This window comes from Acipenser ruthenus, chromosome 20 (assembly GCF_902713425.1).
Source record: "Acipenser ruthenus chromosome 20, fAciRut3.2 maternal haplotype, whole genome shotgun sequence".
Lineage (NCBI taxonomy): Eukaryota > Metazoa > Chordata > Actinopteri > Acipenseriformes > Acipenseridae > Acipenser > Acipenser ruthenus.
This window is the reverse complement of record NC_081208.1, coordinates 29,792,499-29,809,997: the sequence shown is the minus strand read 5'-3', so window position 1 is coordinate 29,809,997 and position 17,499 is coordinate 29,792,499. Positions and strand designations below refer to the sequence as shown.

At 39.6% G+C, this 17,499-nt stretch overlaps 2 protein-coding genes across 5 annotated transcripts in view; both read left to right on the top strand.

The window, feature by feature from the left end:
- The window catches only part of LOC117425300 (core-binding factor subunit beta-like), a 30,333-nt gene extending 29,302 nt beyond the window's left edge, over positions 1-1,031 (top strand). For all 4 annotated transcript variants that reach the window (XM_058993880.1, XM_058993881.1, XM_034042121.3 and 1 more), the window contains one exon: positions 1-1,031. This exon is cut by the window's left edge and continues 1,364 nt beyond it. The gene's annotated coding sequence lies outside the window, so the exon portion shown is untranslated.
- A 2,033-nt stretch (positions 1,032-3,064) lies between these two features.
- On the top strand, positions 3,065-17,358 carry LOC117425057 (phagosome assembly factor 1-like). Its single transcript, XM_034041715.3, is given in 17 exon segments — positions 3,065-4,023; positions 5,626-5,708; positions 6,589-6,672; positions 7,246-7,289; positions 7,832-7,911; positions 8,470-8,564; positions 8,989-9,086; positions 9,993-10,105; positions 10,535-10,668; positions 11,086-11,169; positions 11,292-11,374; positions 11,555-11,598; positions 13,352-13,401; positions 14,011-14,069; positions 14,339-14,411; positions 14,732-14,768; positions 14,771-17,358. Coding segments are annotated over 17 exon segments (1,437 nt in total). The 5' UTR covers positions 3,065-3,800; the 3' UTR covers positions 14,824-17,358.
- Positions 17,359-17,499: the final 141 nt, after the last annotated feature.

Sequence of the window (17,499 nt, the reverse complement as noted above, 5' to 3'; positions counted from 1 at the left end):
TACAATATTTTAATACGAAGCTTCAGGGAGCATTAGGTAATCATTGACGTTTAAAAGGGGGTTTTATTAAGCCTTCTACTGTTTACTGCATCAAAATAATGTAGCTTTTTAATGAAATTGAAAAAGACTTTGTCAATTTTTCTCATTGAATTTATAAAGTTGCTTTTAGTATTTCTAAATTCATATAGTTATGGGTGTTTTTCATTCTATTAGAAACAGCGATAAGAGTCCATTGATTTAGTGGGAGTTCTTTTCATGTACACTCTCTATACCTCTCTCGGGTTATGTAGAAATCAGCTTTCATCCCAATCCTGCTCCAAGTTCATTGATCAGATAAACCTGCTTCCCACTCCCACAGTCCCAGAGACGGTCTGCACACTTTGGTACGTTCACCCCAGGGGTAATTCTGTTTCTGTAGCTACATTACATACAAGTTCATGAATTGCCTTGGGTTGTGAAATAAATCAAACCATCTATAATCTGCTTCTGCACTTTCAACTCCACCCTTAACAACATGTAATCGTAATAATGCAGCTGTAATAAGAAATTCTGTAGAGATTAAATACTGTAATTGTGGCACATTTGAGGTTCGTCATTGGCTTGCCAACGGTTATAAATCTGGTTTATGTATGGCAGTGACATGTGATGCCAAAAAGTAATGAGACGGTTCAAATGGTTGCCCAGATCGTATTGAATATCCCCTTCTTGTTTTCATGATATTGACCTCTTGAGCACGCTCTGGTGTACTGATAGCATATCTTAATGCTGGCGTTAAGACCAGCTTTACTGTCTACTGGTTAGCACAAGACAACATTCTTCTTTTAAATTGTTTTAAGTTATTGATGCAATTGGAGGCATGTTGAGGTTGTATTTCCGCATTAAACAAGAAGTTGCATCTGTTTGTATTAATTTTTTTTTTCTTTATCTCATTCTGCAGTTGCAAAATATTGCTTTTGCTACTTTTTTTTGTTACATCTAAAGTGTTTTTAAGTTTTTGTTTCACTTGTCTTAATAAACTTTTATCAAACCAATACCTGGTGTGTATTTGTTGTGTCTGATTTGGGGGAGAGGTACAGTCCCCACCAGTCGAGTCCAGTTGCTGTTCCGGTGCTATTTTCTATAGGCAGCTCAGATGTCATCGTTCTGCCACTCGCGCACGCACACACGTAAAGCATTCTGTCAAGAGGGAGAAAGACACTTTGTGGAAATACTTGTAGAAATCGGATAAATGCATTACATATTATATGTGTAACTAGATGTTTAGTATACAAATAAAATGTGAATTTTATGTTTAAGAAAATCAATATTTTAGTGCCATTCCACTACCTTCAGAGTGAGGATTACAGCATTGGTTCCCACCACTCCCAGGCATGAACAGGAACATTGATTTTAAAAAAACAAAAAAAAAGGATGAACTTTAATGTGAAACAATGATGTTAATCTTGAGGATTACACAGGTATTTGACACGAACTGTAACTTAACTAGAACAAAAAGGGGTTTCACATCTAACAGTATGGAGAGATTTCCTGGAAATTGAAACTCTTGTTAATTCACTGAAGCGTGGTGGTGTTTAAATTACACCAGAATGAGATGCATAATACAACGTGCTTTATGCAGCTGCTATACAGAACTATTACACTATATATACAGGACTGAGATTTACTTTTAGAAATGTTTGTATCCATTATTAACAAGTTTCTGTGTAGATCTAGGCTGCATAATATGCCAAAATCTATCTGAAATGAAATATGAATCACCTTTCACTTCCCGCTCCACTTTCTTCCTTTTGGGAGTAAAAAATCCCACAAAACACAGAGTGCATTAGGAGGAATTCAGGAAAAAAACTTTGCGATTTGTTGGAGCTCTCTGTTACTTTGGACAGTTCAGGCTTTTCAGCTCGCAACGCTATCAATTCTGGTATGTTTTACCAGTCTCAGGTACCTTTCACAGCAGGACTACACTAACCAGAATGCATTGGGTTGTGAGCTGAAAAGCCTGAACTGTCCCAAACTGCCCTAGTGTACACGGAGTCATATAGTAACCCTACTTATTTGTGGTATTTATTTATGTTTTAACTAGATACTATAAAAAATGTACCATATGGTGCTTTGTACAATACAGGACGATTTCCACGCCACGAGAGGTCAATCTTACTGACCGCTCTGACCTTGAGTAGGGTAAAGTCAGTAATCTGGTTTATAGTGGGTAGTTCAAGGTCAGTTCCAAATGGAATTTGTAGGTCTTCATATTAAGGTTAGTCAACACTTTGAACTGTCATGCCATTGTGCTTTTTCATCAAACTGCCTTACTGTTGCTCGCTTGTGTGTGTTTCAGTGATGCCTTTTCACATTTCAAGGATGTTTCTAACGTCGCCTTGCCTTCTTTGCAGTATGTCCCTCGGAGAGCCACCCCTCTCTACTCCTGCAGGCCCCTTGACACATGTGACAAAGGAAAATACAATGGGACCAAATGCATAAGAAACTGTGACAATAATTGTATTATATTCCTCAGTGCAGTGCATTAGTCACCTGATACAATTATTTGTATTGTCATATCATCCTGGTTATAATCCTTTATAATCCCAATTGAAGAAAAAAACACTCTTTTATTTCAGGTCCAATTGTAAATGCAAACCAAGGGAATTCAACAGGATTCAAATACAATGTCTAGCCCCCACTTTGGATCTGTTTCTTATACTGGGCAACTGGTTAATCAGTGCTGTATATACTGTATACATTTTAAAAGCCGCAAGGGAGCGCTGTATCCTACTACAATATGCTCAGTTCTGTAGTAACATTTGGACGTTGTACATGTCTTAACATGTAAGCGAGAGACACATTAAGTGTTCTGTAACTACGCATATTAATATTGCAATTATGTGTGGGTTGAAATGACCCATATCTATAGTATCTGGTGGAATCCAGCCCAGCGTCCATACGCAGACTTCGCTGACAAAGACATTCTGTCCCCTTCGTCATTTTACGAGTTCTAGAAGTTGCCCTACAAACACATATGCATTATAAAAACAGACAGGACACTTAATACGGTACACTTGTGCACACAGTGACCCAATGGGATGTATGCTGTAGAACACACTTGCATACACAGCAGCCGTTTGACCGGGAAGTGCTTGCGCTGTCCGAGCCGGAAGTTGAGGTATCAGCTGATGCTGGTGTTGCTAATGGAAGTTGTGTGTTGTTGTTGTTCACGGTAGACAATTACCGTAAAGAAACGAATAAGGAAATCCGTGGTACTAACAGGCAGTGATCGGGTAGACAACAATTCACGTTAGAACCGCGTAGAAATACACTTAGACAGCATCAGTATTTCTTAGTAGAAGAGATATACCTTTAGTTGTATTGGAAAGGGACTGCATGTGAATATATATATACAAGGAAACGGGTGTAGCATGAATATTAGACATCACGGTAGCGCTGCAATTTGTGTCAAATAGAACACATTTAAACAAAATTGTGTAAGGTAAGGATACAAAAACTGAAGTCAGGGCAGACGTAATACAGTGCTAAAAGAAAACAACAAAGCAAACGCAATCGGAAATATTATAAATACAGTCTTTGTCATTTTATTATTATTATTATTATTTATCTGTCACCGCAATTTTAGAATTTTAAAAACAAGTTATTTAAATGTGATGTATGAACGTGTGTAGTAGTATTATAAATTAGGAAGCGGTCGTTTGTCGTTGTTTATTTCACGGAGACACAGGTGACACTCCTGGAAAATACACTGCACAATAGTAATATCAATATTAAGTTGTGTCTGGCACGAAGTGGTTTTAATGAATGTGGTGTTCGTGGTGATACTGGTGTGCAGGCTAGCCTACGTTGAAGCAGGGGCCGAGGCTCAGGGCTGTCAGTATTATTTAAACAGTATTATAAACCCCGGCCCAGTCACACACAGAACTCCGAATCTGCCTTCTTGGTTCTTGTTCGGGCCAATGCTGGATCTGGAGGTCGTGCCTGAGAGATCGCTGGGAAATGAACAATGGGAATTTGCTCTAGGTAATGTCAACAGGCTGGCTGCTTCTTCTGCTGTGTTACTGTCTACTCTTCCTGGTAAAAAAAAAAGTGTTTAAATTCATTACGTGATTTTTTTTGGAGCCTTTTAAACTGGCATCTACAGTACCTGTTATTTTAACTATATTGTTATGATAACTTACTCAAGTTTTGTTAACCGCACAAGTTGAGTCTAAATGTAATGTATCAAATGACATAAAAACAGCATGTGTTGTGATTGTTTCAAAATGAGGATGTGGTATTTAATGAGGTCATATGCTGTACATAAATACAAACGTAAAGCAGATTGCACATGGCCATTTTTATTTGATATTTGATTTATACTTCGCATTTTACTTTTTTTTTATTGTTTTGCTCCTAATGGTTCCAAAAACTTGGGGACAAATGCCTTGAATTGTACTGTGTGAATTTTGTACTGTAATACTGGTGGAAGACTTCAAGCAATCTGAAGTTACACTGTAAGTTTGTATAATTAAATTGCATTTAAAAATATTGAATTTATAGTCCAAATCTAGTGATATATTATTGAGTGCTTCTTAATATGTGAAATGAAATAAAGTGTACTAAAGCGTCTCTGAAAGCCAAATTATGATTATGAACAACCACTTGTAAAGCAAACCAACTGCTTAGAACATCATTGGTATGTTAGTGGCCATCTGATGACTCTCTCTGACAGGGGTGGAGCTAAACTTGTCCTCATGATTGAGACAGAGTCTGGCTTTATTGCATAAGCCAAAACACACTGCACTGCACAGGCAATAAGTGCTAATACAGAGAACACAACTACAATCACTGGGAATTGAAATAAACTACATATTGTAATCATTAATTGTATCTAATCACACAAGACATACTGCTTAATGACATCAAAATGAAGGTGTACAACAGATCACATTGATGTTGAGTATTACAATAACCTAGGCTACTGCTTATTTTCACTACAGACTGTTGATGTGCCAGTAATAAGTAAGTGTGGTATTTACTGTGAACAGACAGGGACTGCTTCATCGGAATGCAGGTTTACATCAGAACTCGGCCACCTTCAGTGAAGTTCTTACAGTGTTTGTTTACTTGCAGCTGTGCGATTCCAGTGATGTCTAGAAGGAGGATCTCTCTGCGTAAAATATGTTGTGTTGTCTATGACAACCCCACTGGGTGCAGCACTACAGTGCCTATCATACACATGCAATCTTAGTGTTGTGGGATTCCATGCAGGTCAACAACCAGATCTATTTCTGCATGGCACTATAGCCCATAATATCATGCTGGTCGATTGAGCTGCAGGGCAGACTGCCATCCGAGTCACCAACACTGCTGTTGCTCAGCCCAAGTGTCCTGACCAGAGTCCACCTTGCCCTAGCTTCTCGGAGATCATCACTGAGAGTGCTGCAACCACAGGCAGTCAGTGGGTTTGATGTATTTATAGCAGAGATGTGTCAGACTCTTCTGTAGCTGTGAAGGAACTGGCATCAGCAGTTTGCACTCTTATTGGGGTCTTGTTTTGTGTTTTTTATCTTTTGTAATCGGTCCTAAATTGAATTTGTTTTGCCTTGTTTTTAATTGCAACCATTCCCGTTGCTGTTGCAGGGATGCCATTGGCCCAGGCCATCGCTATTCTCCAGAAACACTGCCGCATCATCAGAAACGTGCAGGTTCTCTATAGTGAACAGGTGAGCGAGTGTTTTATTCGTGCCGATTTCCGAGCATAGCATCTGCAGTTTGAGCAGCAAATTACACAAGATTAAAATACCATTTAACCCTGTTGTTTTTTTTTTGCGAGCATGTATTGATCAAACAAAACTTCCAATGAGATCCCAAGGCAAGTGGTGGCCAGCTTGTCATGTACATAAACAGCAAGCTGCCTTCCTCCTTGGATAGTAACTCCTACAGTGTCACTTTGTGTTTACTATAAGACTCCCTTATGCCACTGTAGGTTACAGTGAACCTGTGTTTTAGTAAGTCATCTTTTTATTATAATTGAAGTACTGTACCACATTCTACTATATTATGTGTATTTTCATAGATTTCAGCTGTCTTGTGTTCATTCAGGAAGCTTGTGTTTTACTGACTAGCAGTGCATGGCAGTGCTCGTAATGACAGTGCACTTGTGAGTAATTGTAGCATTAAGAGCACAGATTGTTATCGTCTTCCTGCTTGTGGTCTTTCTTGTAGAAAGCACTTCTATTCTCTATAATCTTTTAAATCTAGTAGGGCCGAATGGTGTGCTAACAACGGCCTCTTCTCATTCCCAAACTTCTTTCAAATTACGAATGACAGTTCTGGGAATTATTTTAGTCATACAGTAGTTCTTTCACAGTAGGAGGCTTTTTTTGTTTCAGATGACATCACTTTGTGCTATTAGGAAATTTTCCACAATGTTTATTCCAGAGTGAATTTTACAACACTTTTTTTTTTTTTTTTTAATTTAAATACTGGTTCCACTGAAATTAATAGAAACCGCCAGTGGCTACCTTGTGTAGTTTCTTGTAATGCATGTCTTTGGATCTCTGATTGACTCCTGCACTGCTGTCTCTCTCTTTGTGTTTGTAGACTCCTCTTTGCCATGACCTCATACTGAACTTGACTCAGGACGGAATCAAGCTGCTCTTTGATGCCTGCAATCAGCGACTGAAGGTAAACTTCTAATTGTCTACACTAATTCATTACACTTCTTAACCTCAGCCTTTGGAATGCAATGACTATAAATCCAGTTATATGAACATACTTGCCAGCGGGGTTAGGGTCAGTTCTTGTTTTTCAATTCCAATTCCAAGTCCAATTCCCATTCCTTTATAATCACGTTCAACACCTCCCAGATCAAATTTATAATTAGTAGTATTCTGAAGTCACTGTTAATCAGTTAAATTCGCTTCAAGTGAAAGCAGTTGAACAATCTCAACAGTTATGTCTCCAACATATCAATTCCTTCGAAGGAATTAGAATTGGGAATTGATCTTAAAAAGGAATTGGAATTGAAAAACAGGAATTGGCCCTGACCCTGCTCACCAGCCCTGGTAATGCATTCCGGTACAGCTGCCATTGAGCTTTGAACTGATTGTATCTGAACACAGACTATGTGTTTCCTACATCTCTGATTTGATCTTGTGCTATGTTAAGTCATTATACTAACTGTGGCTCTGATTGCATAATGTCTTATTAATGATTTTCCGTATGAAACTGTTAACAGTGTTTTGATTTGAAATCTAGGTAATTGAAGTTTATGACTTGAGCAAAGTGAAATTGAAATACTGGTGAGTATTATACTGTGTATTTAACCCTCATCCCTACTCGTGCAGTTATAGTGTTCTCTTTGATTGCGGATAGTGACACGCAGTGGTCCCGTGAATCTGCTGACACAGGCTTGTTGCAAGGGTTGCTCAGCAATTCATGACCAACTGATCAGGCACTGCTGCTGTTATTTTAACTGCCTTCAGGTGAAGGGATGAAGCTTTTTGTCAGCAAAATCTCATAATGACTCATTACACCAAGTGGGAGGTAGAGGGAAAACAGACGAGCACACTGAGTCATGTGGACTAAAAGCTGCATTGACAAAACCACAGCACATGCATGATAGCAAGGTACACACTGGGTATTGGGAAGGAATCATTCACAGTCACGTATTCACATATGAAATTATCATTTATATAGTGAGTTTCCCAATCATCTTTGAATTGGTGTTTCTTTTGGTGGACGTGCATGAGTGATGTGTTTGCTGCTTCATAACATATTGAATTGACAGGCTTGTAGTGACGTCTTGGTTTTGTTTTTTCTCTTTATTTATTTTTTTTTAAAGTGGAGTGCATTTTAACTCTCAGGCAATAGCTCCGACCATTGAGCAGATAGACCAGTCCTTTGGAGCCACGCACCCAGGAGGTAAGAAGAGGAACGCGTTCTGTCGCCTGTCGAGAAAAACACTAGATTTGAATGTGGTGACGTATAGATTTTCTGTGCGCTCTGACCAGACCCAGCTGGCTGTTCATCAGGCTGCCCAAAAGCATGCTTTAGTGATGTATTGGAAAAAAAGAAACACACTATAATGACAAACTCACTGTACAACATAGCTTTATCAGGAACCAGGTTGGGGTCAATTCATTTTAAAATCAATTCCCAATTCTAATTCCAATTCCCTTTTCATCAATTCCAGCACATCACTGATCAATATTCTGTTAATATGAGCTTTTCAGAGTGGCAACTAATTACTTAAATTGAAGTCCATTAAATGAAAGCAGTTGAATAATCGCAACAATTATTATGTCTCCTAAAATATAAATTCTGATTCCTTCGAAGGATTGGGACTTTATTTTAAAAAGGAATTGGAAGTGGAAATTGAATTGTAATTGAAAAACAGGAATTGACCCAACCTTGTTAGGACCCCCACCCCCCACAATATGCCTAGCGTGAACATTTGTATCCTCCTCCTTTCTTTTTCAGTGTACAATGCAGCTGAGCAGCTTTTTCACCTTAATTTCCGAGGTCTGTCTTTCTCCTTTCAACTGGACTCCTGGAACGAAGCTCCCAAGTATGAGGTCAGAACGCAGCCTGCATCTCTCTCTTTGGGATTGAGGGCTCTGCTTGTGCCTGTAGTGCGATCACAGCACAGGCTGGCCAACTGTAATATTCCTCCATAGGAGACGACAGTAGCCAAACTTAATGGATGCATCGGCAAACTAATAATAACGACCGGGGGCAGCTGTAATTTTACTGGAACAAGAAATCAGACAAATTCATTACTTTCTATAGTTGGTTACTAGTTTTATAAAATGTACAAGTTGGACAAACTGTCTATTAAGACAATATTACTTGGAGCCTTTGGTCGTAATTGATTCCAATTAATATATTTTTGCTGTCTTTACATGTACATTTTGTGTGTGTGTCTGTGTGTAAAAAGAGAGAGTATTTATACACACACACACACACACATATCTAGCAATAGTTGTTTTGCTTTGACAGCCTAACTTTGCCCATGGCTTGGCCTCCCTGCAGATTCCTCATGGAGCCACTGTAAAACGCATGTACATCTACACTGGAAACAGTCTGCAGGATACCAAGTAAGGGACGCACGACTAGCCTGAGTGTTCATGCAAGATGTGGCTTATCTGGGCGGGCATGGTTCCTTGTTAAGAGTGTGCAGACAAGCTGTGCTTCTGATATCAGTGCTGCGCTTCATGTGAAATGGCAAACAAAGTTGGATTTTCTGAGTGTAGTGTGCAGCGTGTGACCCCTCCAAAAATAACTAATTTAGCGTTATAAACTACAGGATGAAATTACTGCTATACGTGTTTGTTATTTAATCTTTCAGATGATAAAAACATGCAAAACGAACCCACCATTATTACACGGCTCTTCAGAATTACCACCGGAAAACACAGACATGTGACAGTTAACAATTGTCCAACTCTCCCTGACCTTTCCAGGGTTACTGGTGCTGCATTTGTCATGCAAAATCTAAAAATGCATTGCATTAAAGATACATACCAAAGCTAAGAGAAGTCCTAACTATAGTTCAGACATTCAGACTCCTGATGTATTTTATTAAAATGCTTTTGCTTTGCTCTGATGCATATGTACTTCTTATATGATCATGCATGTTTGCTTCACATCGGTGAGAGTTGTGCAGCTGCATTTTCTGAAATGATGTTGCTTTATCTATAATAATGTTGACGTGAAAGTAGTTTTTTATTCGGTGGGCGTGTATAAACTCCACTATCTCAAGGGCATGGGATTTGGAAAGAGAAAGAAAGAACTCAAGTCCTTCCAGTTGTCCAGCAACTGTATATTGAGATTTGAAAATAGCACCGCAGTTAACCTGTATAGAGTCAGAGGAATGGAAGAATGTGATGGTGATACAGTAATGTAGAATTGAAAACACTGCTGTCTGCAGCAGGCAGTGCTTTTGACCCTGCTGGTAACAGCACTTCCGCTCTGGGTGTGTGTTTGTTTGCATTGTGTTTCAGGGCTCCAGCGATGCCTCTTGCCTGCTTTCTGGGGAATGTGTTTGCCGAGTGCGTCGAAGTATTAAGAGACGGGACGGGACCCTTAGGTTTAAGACTCCGTCTCCTCACTGCAGGTATTGAAGTTCAAGTGTGAGCTTTCCAGTCCACATGCCTTTTTTTTTTTTTTTTTTGCGCACCATCAGCTGATAAATATAGTCAGTAGATACAGTAAAAGTACTTCACTCCAAACTAATTCACGGATATGAAAATAGTGTACTAACAAGAGTTCAGAAATGTTATATTTAGAAGCAGATAAAAAGCACATTACCTGGACACCTGCAGGGCTGGCCTCTGTCCTCTAGGGGTCAGACGCGAGCTTCTGGGTGTAAAGAGGCAATTTGCTTGGTCGTGTGATCGGAGGACACCCACTGACCTTCAGAGCTCCTGTTGTGAGGATTGCTGTGGTGAGGGGACGGAATTGGACATTGTGGATTCGAAGCAAACGGGGGTGAAATGATGTGCTGAGTTGTTCTGCGAGTGCCATGTGCTTGTGTGCTCCGCAGGCTGTGGTCCCGGGGTGATGGCAGATGCTAAGGTTCGAGTGCTGGAGCGCTGCATATACTTCGGAGACTCATGTCAGGATGTTCTGAGCACTCTGGGGTCACCACACAAGGTCTTCTATAAATCCGAGGACAAGGTACGAGCAGCAATCGCATACAAAACACAAAGCACTGGGATAACCTGCTGAGGGTGCAATACCATATCATCTCTTTGGGGGGTTTCAACCAGTTACAGGGATAGAAATAATAACAGTTTCACCCAATTCCAGGTTTTATTACGAGCTTGATTAGCTACAGAGTATAGATAACAAGCTCAGGTGGCAATGGGAGTCTTATTTCCATCCCTGAGTTATATTTACTGTGTAGTTCAGACGGAAGGTAATGCTTAGACACCTGACCCATCAGTCCTTGGTGTCACAGTTTAAGTTGATGTTCCTAATTTATCCATCCAACAAAACAGCCAATCACTCAGGGTCTTATGTACCGCAAAGTAAATCATGTGACATTGCCAAGTGGTCCCTAATGGAATTGTGAAATCTCTGTTTCCCCTGCAGATGAAGATTCACTCTCCCTCCCCTCACAAGCAGGTTCCCTCCAAATGCAATGACTACTTCTTCAACTACTTCACCCTTGGAGTGGTAAGAGCTGCATTCTCACTCTCCCCCCTTGAATCTGCTATCCGCTAGTAATATTGTTGTAGTGTTGTGGTCACTGTATTGAGCGAATGTTAAATACAACACTGCTGCTTCTTTTCATTCAGGATATACTGTTTGATGCCACTACTCATCTTGTGAAAAAGTTTGTGCTACACACGAATTTCCCTGGTCATTACAATTTTAATATGTAAGTATCAGCTTCCCTAAATACAGTGTACAAGTGCGAGAGTCTGCATTGTAAATATATATTTTATATGACACAAATGTGACACAAATATAAACCAATATACTTAATGGAGGGGAGGATGCATGCGTAGAATATCGGCAATTAACTCACCTTCCTGGTTCTTTTTTCTTATTTTTCTAGTTATCATCGATGTGATTTCAAGATTCCACTTACAAATAAAAAAGGTGAGTTTAACAAAAAAGCACCTGTTTAAATACAGTGAAGCTCTTAGTAATGTCAGTGTCACACCCTGTTTAAATACAGTGAAGCTCTTAGTAATGTCAGTGTCACGCCCTGTTTAAATACAGTGAAGCTCTTAGTAATGTCAGTGTCACGCCCTGTTTAAATACAGTGAAGCTCTTAGTAATGTCAGTGTCACGCCCTGTTTAAATACAGTGAAGCCCTTAGTAATGTCAGTGTCACGCTCTGTTTAAATACAGTGAAGCTCTTAGTAATGTCAGTGTCACGCCCTGTTTAAATACAGTGAAGCTCTTAGTAATGTCAGTGTCACGCCCTGTTTAAATACAGTGAAGCTCTTAGTAATGTCAGTGTCACGCCCTGTTTAAATACAGTGAAGCCCTTAGTAATGTCAGTGTCACGCCCTGTTTAAATACAGTGAAGCTCTTAGTAATGTCAGTGTCACGCCCTGTTTAAATACAGTGAAGCCCTTAGTAATGTCAGTGTCACGCCCTGTTTAAATACAGTGAAGCTCTTAGTAATGTCAGTGTCACGCCCTGTTTAAATACAGTGAAGCCCTTAGTAATGTCAGTGTCACGCCCTGTTTAAATACAGTGAAGCTCTTAGTAATGTCAGTGTCACGCCCTGTTTAAATACAGTGAAGCTCTTAGTAATGTCAGTGTCACTCTGTTTAAATACAGTGAAGCTCTTAGTAATGTCAGTGTCACGCCCTGTTTAAATACAGTGAAGCTCTTAGTAATGTCAGTGTCACTCTGTTTAAATACAGTGAAGCCCTTAGTAATGTCAGTGTCACGCCCTGTTTAAATACAGTGAAGCCCTTAGTAATGTCAGTGTCCCGCTCTGTTTAAATACAGTGAAGCTCTTAGTAATGTCAGTGTCACGCCCTGTTTAAATACAGTGAAGCTCTTAGTAATGTCAGTGTCACTCTGTTTAAATACAGTGAAGCCCTTAGTAATGTCAGTGTCACTCTGTTTAAATACAGTGAAGCTCTTAGTAATGTCAGTGTCACTCTGTTTAAATACAGTGAAGCTCTTAGTAATTAATGTCAGTGTCACTCCCTGTTTAAATACAGTGAAGCCCTTAGTAATGTCAGTGTCACTCCCTGTTTAAATACAGTGAAGCCCTTAGTAATGTCAGTGTCACTCTGTTTAAATATTGTGAAGCTCTTAGTAATGTCATAAGAGTAAGACTGACGACCTTGGTTTAAAAGCAGGAGGAAGCAATAACCTGAATACATCCTGAGTCCAGGAAACCCCCTCGACGCCTCAGCCACACACAGCCTAGTGTTAGTAATGTTGCATCAGTGCAAGAAGAACCGTGCCCATATCATAACACTAGCAGGAAGCAACTCAGAGCTGATCATTGCTAGCTAAATAGCTTTTAAAACTGCAGAAACTCCAGGTTCAAACATTGCACATTGCACTCTGGGTGTCTTTGCTGTACCCGGGAGAGCTCCTTGCAACACGTACTGTCTGGGATAACGATCAGGAACTGGTTATTGATTCTGGTCATACTTTCCGGGGTCTGCACAGCTGCATGCTCTACAGTCATTTCCCATTATTGAGTTCATGAAAGAATAATACTCCTAAACAGGCTTTTCATCTTTATGAGGGCTGTAAACTCGAGAAGATTTAAAATAGCTTTCTCTTACAGGAGTAATTGGCCCATCAGACACTTGATGTGGCCTTCACTGCAGTGCAGTATTTCACGTTGCTTGTCGTGTTTTTGTGTGTGTTACAGGTGGTGCCGATTCTCAGACGGAAGCAGGCACTTTGACAACATACAGCAAGGTAAGAGAGGCTGGAGTTCACCACTAGCAGGGTCGGGGTCAGTTCCTGTTTTTCAGTTCCAATTTATTTTTAAAATCAATTCCCATTCCTTCAAAGGAATTGCAATTGGAATTGATTTTTTAGAGACGTAATAATTGTTGTGATTGTTCAACTGCTTTCATTTGAAGCCAATTTAATTGACTAACAGGGACTTCAATTGAAGTCATTTGTTGCCACTGCGAGAAGCTCATTTTAACAGAATGCAGCTAATTGCAATTTGATGAAAAGGGAATGGGAATTGGAATTAGTTTTAAAAAGGAATTGGAATTGAAAATTGACCCCAACCCTGGCCTCTATATATCAAGGTTTCATCAAACACGAGAGGGAATTTCTGTTGCGTATCGGCAGTCTTATCAACGACAATTATGCAAAAAATGCTTGGAGAGTTTTTTCACCCTGCATGTGTCTTTTTAAAAATGTTGTATTTAAAAACAATGCCTCCGTAATAGAAAGAAACACTGAAGAGAGTTGATTTAAATAAATACTTGTGAGTTTAAGTACAGGACAACAGACTTGCTGTCCTAAACTAGACTGTTGCGAAGCGTTTCATCCTCTTGTGTTGTGTTTCAGTGGGATTTGATTCAGGAGCATATTGGTCACCCTATGGAAAAGCCGGTTGTCCTGCACAGGTAACACCGCACGCTTGCTGAATATCACACTGTAGGCAAACCCTATTGGAAGTGTCTTGAAATTGGGACAGGCAGGTTCCCTGCGTCTGTAATGAGTGCATGGAAAATAAAATACAATACAGGAGATGTTTAGGACAGGAGCGAAAAGCTGATTCAAAACTGTAAATAAATAAATAGGAACAGCTATTGTTTTGGAATGGTTTTGACACTGTGGAAACCCTGTAGATGTGTGTTGAGATTATTAAAAACGAATGTGTTTGTTTATTGAGGTCATCTTCAGCAAACAACAGCAACCCGTTCGGATCTACTTTTTGCTTCGGACTGCAAAGAATGATTTTCGAGGTAAGTTCATAGACTAAAACCGAGAGCTAGTTGAATGTCTAGAGAAATGCCCAGTAAACCAGCTACATTTATTTCACATCATTTGAGTTTGTTCAGTTCTGAACAAATACAGGAATTCATGAAGGTATGTTTTGAAAGAGGAAATAGTGTTACGATCATTAATAAAATGTGAATGTAAAGGCCAGCAAAGGGTTAAAAGGAGTGTTGAAACATACAGATCGACTTGGACTTGAGACCATCTCTGACAGCCAGTCTGTAACCTTGTTAACACAAGACTCTCCCCTTGCCCTGCCCTGCCCTGCCCTGCTTGTCTCTTCTAGGTGATGCAGAACAACCACATAGCCTCAGTAACCATGTACGCCCCCCCCGGCCGAGCAGCCATTCTCGAGCAGCCGAAGCACCTGCCCAGTGAGCGCCCGCTCTCCGCTCCTCCAACCACAACACTACAGATCTAGTACAGTACAGTGTGCCTTGATTTGCTGCCACTATCATACAAGAAAAGCATGGTATGGTTTCTTTTAGTTCTCGCTGCCCCTCCCCTGTCCTGAGACTGGCGAGAGTGCGCAGTGGAGTATCACAGAGCTGCTCTCGCAGGGAGGAGTCCCAGTGGATGGGCTGTGAAGCCATGTGTGTGTGTGTTATTCTGGTCCTTCTGTGTCTGTCTGTCCGTTACATTCACCTGATCGCACACAAACATAGATACAAGCACAAAGCACCGACCAGAGCCAAGGAGGTTGGTTAATATTTTATTTATATATATATATATATATATATAGAGAGAGAGAGAGAGAGAGAGAGAGAGAGAGACACACACACATTTAAATGTGTGTTCGTGTCGTAGTGGTGTGGTACAGTTCTAAACGTAGAAATTAGACGTTTTGCACTTTGCTTTGGCTCAGTGCAGTCTACTGAGTGCATCAAGTCTAAGCCTATGTCCACTGTTTTCAGGCACACATTGTTTTACTTAAACTGTAGCAAGTTAAAAGAAAAAAACAAAAACTTTTGGTTTTAACATTTGCACTAAATACACCTTAATTACCTGATAATTGTCTTTGATCCACTGAGGAATATTTGTGTCATGGGTGCAAGTGAGTGAGGGGGTGCAACAGTTTTGTTATTTTAATAATCTGCACGCAGCTGATAAAATAGAATGTTATTTTTTTTGTGTGCTGAAAGTCCATCCACATTTCCTATTTCCATGCCCAGTGTGTATGTTAGGATTCTTTCGAATTTCAGTCCGAGACATCTGAGAGCATCTTGTTTTTTAATCTATACTTGTTATGGAAACTGCACACCCCAATGTGATTGAAAACCACTTGTAAAAAGAAAGCTGCAGTTGTCCAGGGAGTGGAACTCCTGGCGTATTGCAGTACTCTGCTCCCCCCCACCCCCCTCCTCCCCCCTTACAACCACCCACCCCTATAGGGGTCAACTTGGTACATGGGCTATCTTTTAATATTGCTTCATGTTTTAAAAATAATAATAATAATAATAATGCCCCGTTTTTAAAAAATACATTTAAAAAATGTAAAAAGAAATAAATGTAGTGACTTTAACTTGTAATACATGACTAGACACCGATGTTTGTGTTTTCAGTGTGTGTATAGATTTGTAAATACAGCATTTTTTGGTAATTTTAAATAATTGTACAGTGTAAGCCTGCATTGCTTCATTAAGTCAGAAATATATATTGTAACATTGCAAATCTGGACCAGTAACAGGGGATACAGTATGTGGATGTGCGTTAATGGTATGTATTTACATTTAGTCTTCCCTTTTACTGTGACATTCTAGACTGTTTTAACTACCCCTACATGTACAGTATGATACAAGCTTACCTTTCTTCCATTCTTAGCTGTTAATCGAGGCTCTTACTAAACATGTGCTACTTCTCTGTATCGATTGCTTGCTGAAGATACTTTGTGCCTCTTGATTTCCTGCATAGCCTGTCTGAAACTGTGTAATGAAATGAAATGCATTATGAGCATGTATTTTGAAATGTTCACATCAGGATGTTAACACATCAGGCTGTCAGTAATGGTTTGTGTGCTCAAAGAAAATTACTATTTTAATAGATAAGCTGCTGAAAAGGTATGGATTACATGTCCAGTGTAGAAGCCTGAACCCCATAGTCTCTTAAGTGGAAGTAAACGATCACTCTGTTCAGAATGTCCTAATACTTGTTATCAAATGTCATCAGAATGTCATTGAATTCGTGGTCAAAGGGTGGCTAGAAAACGTCCAAGCATTCAGGTATGGTTGATTACCAACGAACTGCTTTGCCAGTGGAAAGAACGGACTGTAATACAAATTTCTAAACTGGAATACAGTTGCTTTTCATGTGATAGAAGCAACATTCATATAAATACGATTTTCAAATGTTTTTCAAATCCATCATTTTTTGGGGATGCATCTTTTTTTAAATGCCCATTGCTTATTGAAATTGTGAACTGATGCATACAGTAGAAATGTGGTGTTTGAAAATAAGATATTTTAAAATCTCTGTCCGTAAAATAACCTACAAGTCTTTTCCGCTGTGACATTTAAATAAACATATCCAAATGCTCCTCCACATGGAGCTTTTGAAAATTCCATTGTTAAGCTGAGGGAACACGAAGACTCTTTGTGGCTTCGAACATGGTTTCAGGAGACCTGTTTCAGGGTTTGAAAGAGCAACGTTGCCTCATACTAGGTCTCCTGGAACCAGGTTTCAAGCCACTGTTACTGAAAAAGTCGTTTCGTCTTCCCTCCGCTTTAGCATCTCAAAAGACGGCAATAAACGCAGCTGGTCCTAATTCAAATCCAGGCATATGCAAATTTATCGAGTAATTTATTGACTTTTTTTAAACCACTATATTCACATTTTGATACACAGCTCACAATCTTGTTCATATCCTCAATTCCTGAATCAGAAAATAAAAATGGATGTAATAAACCTGTAAAACAATACTGACTGATTGTATGATTTTGTATTTATTTAAAAGTAAATGTGTGTGATCACGGAGTCTGTTACAATGCACTTCAGGTTCTATCACCTGCTGTGCAGGTAGGTATCTCAATACTTTATAAAATAACTCAAGTCTGCTTA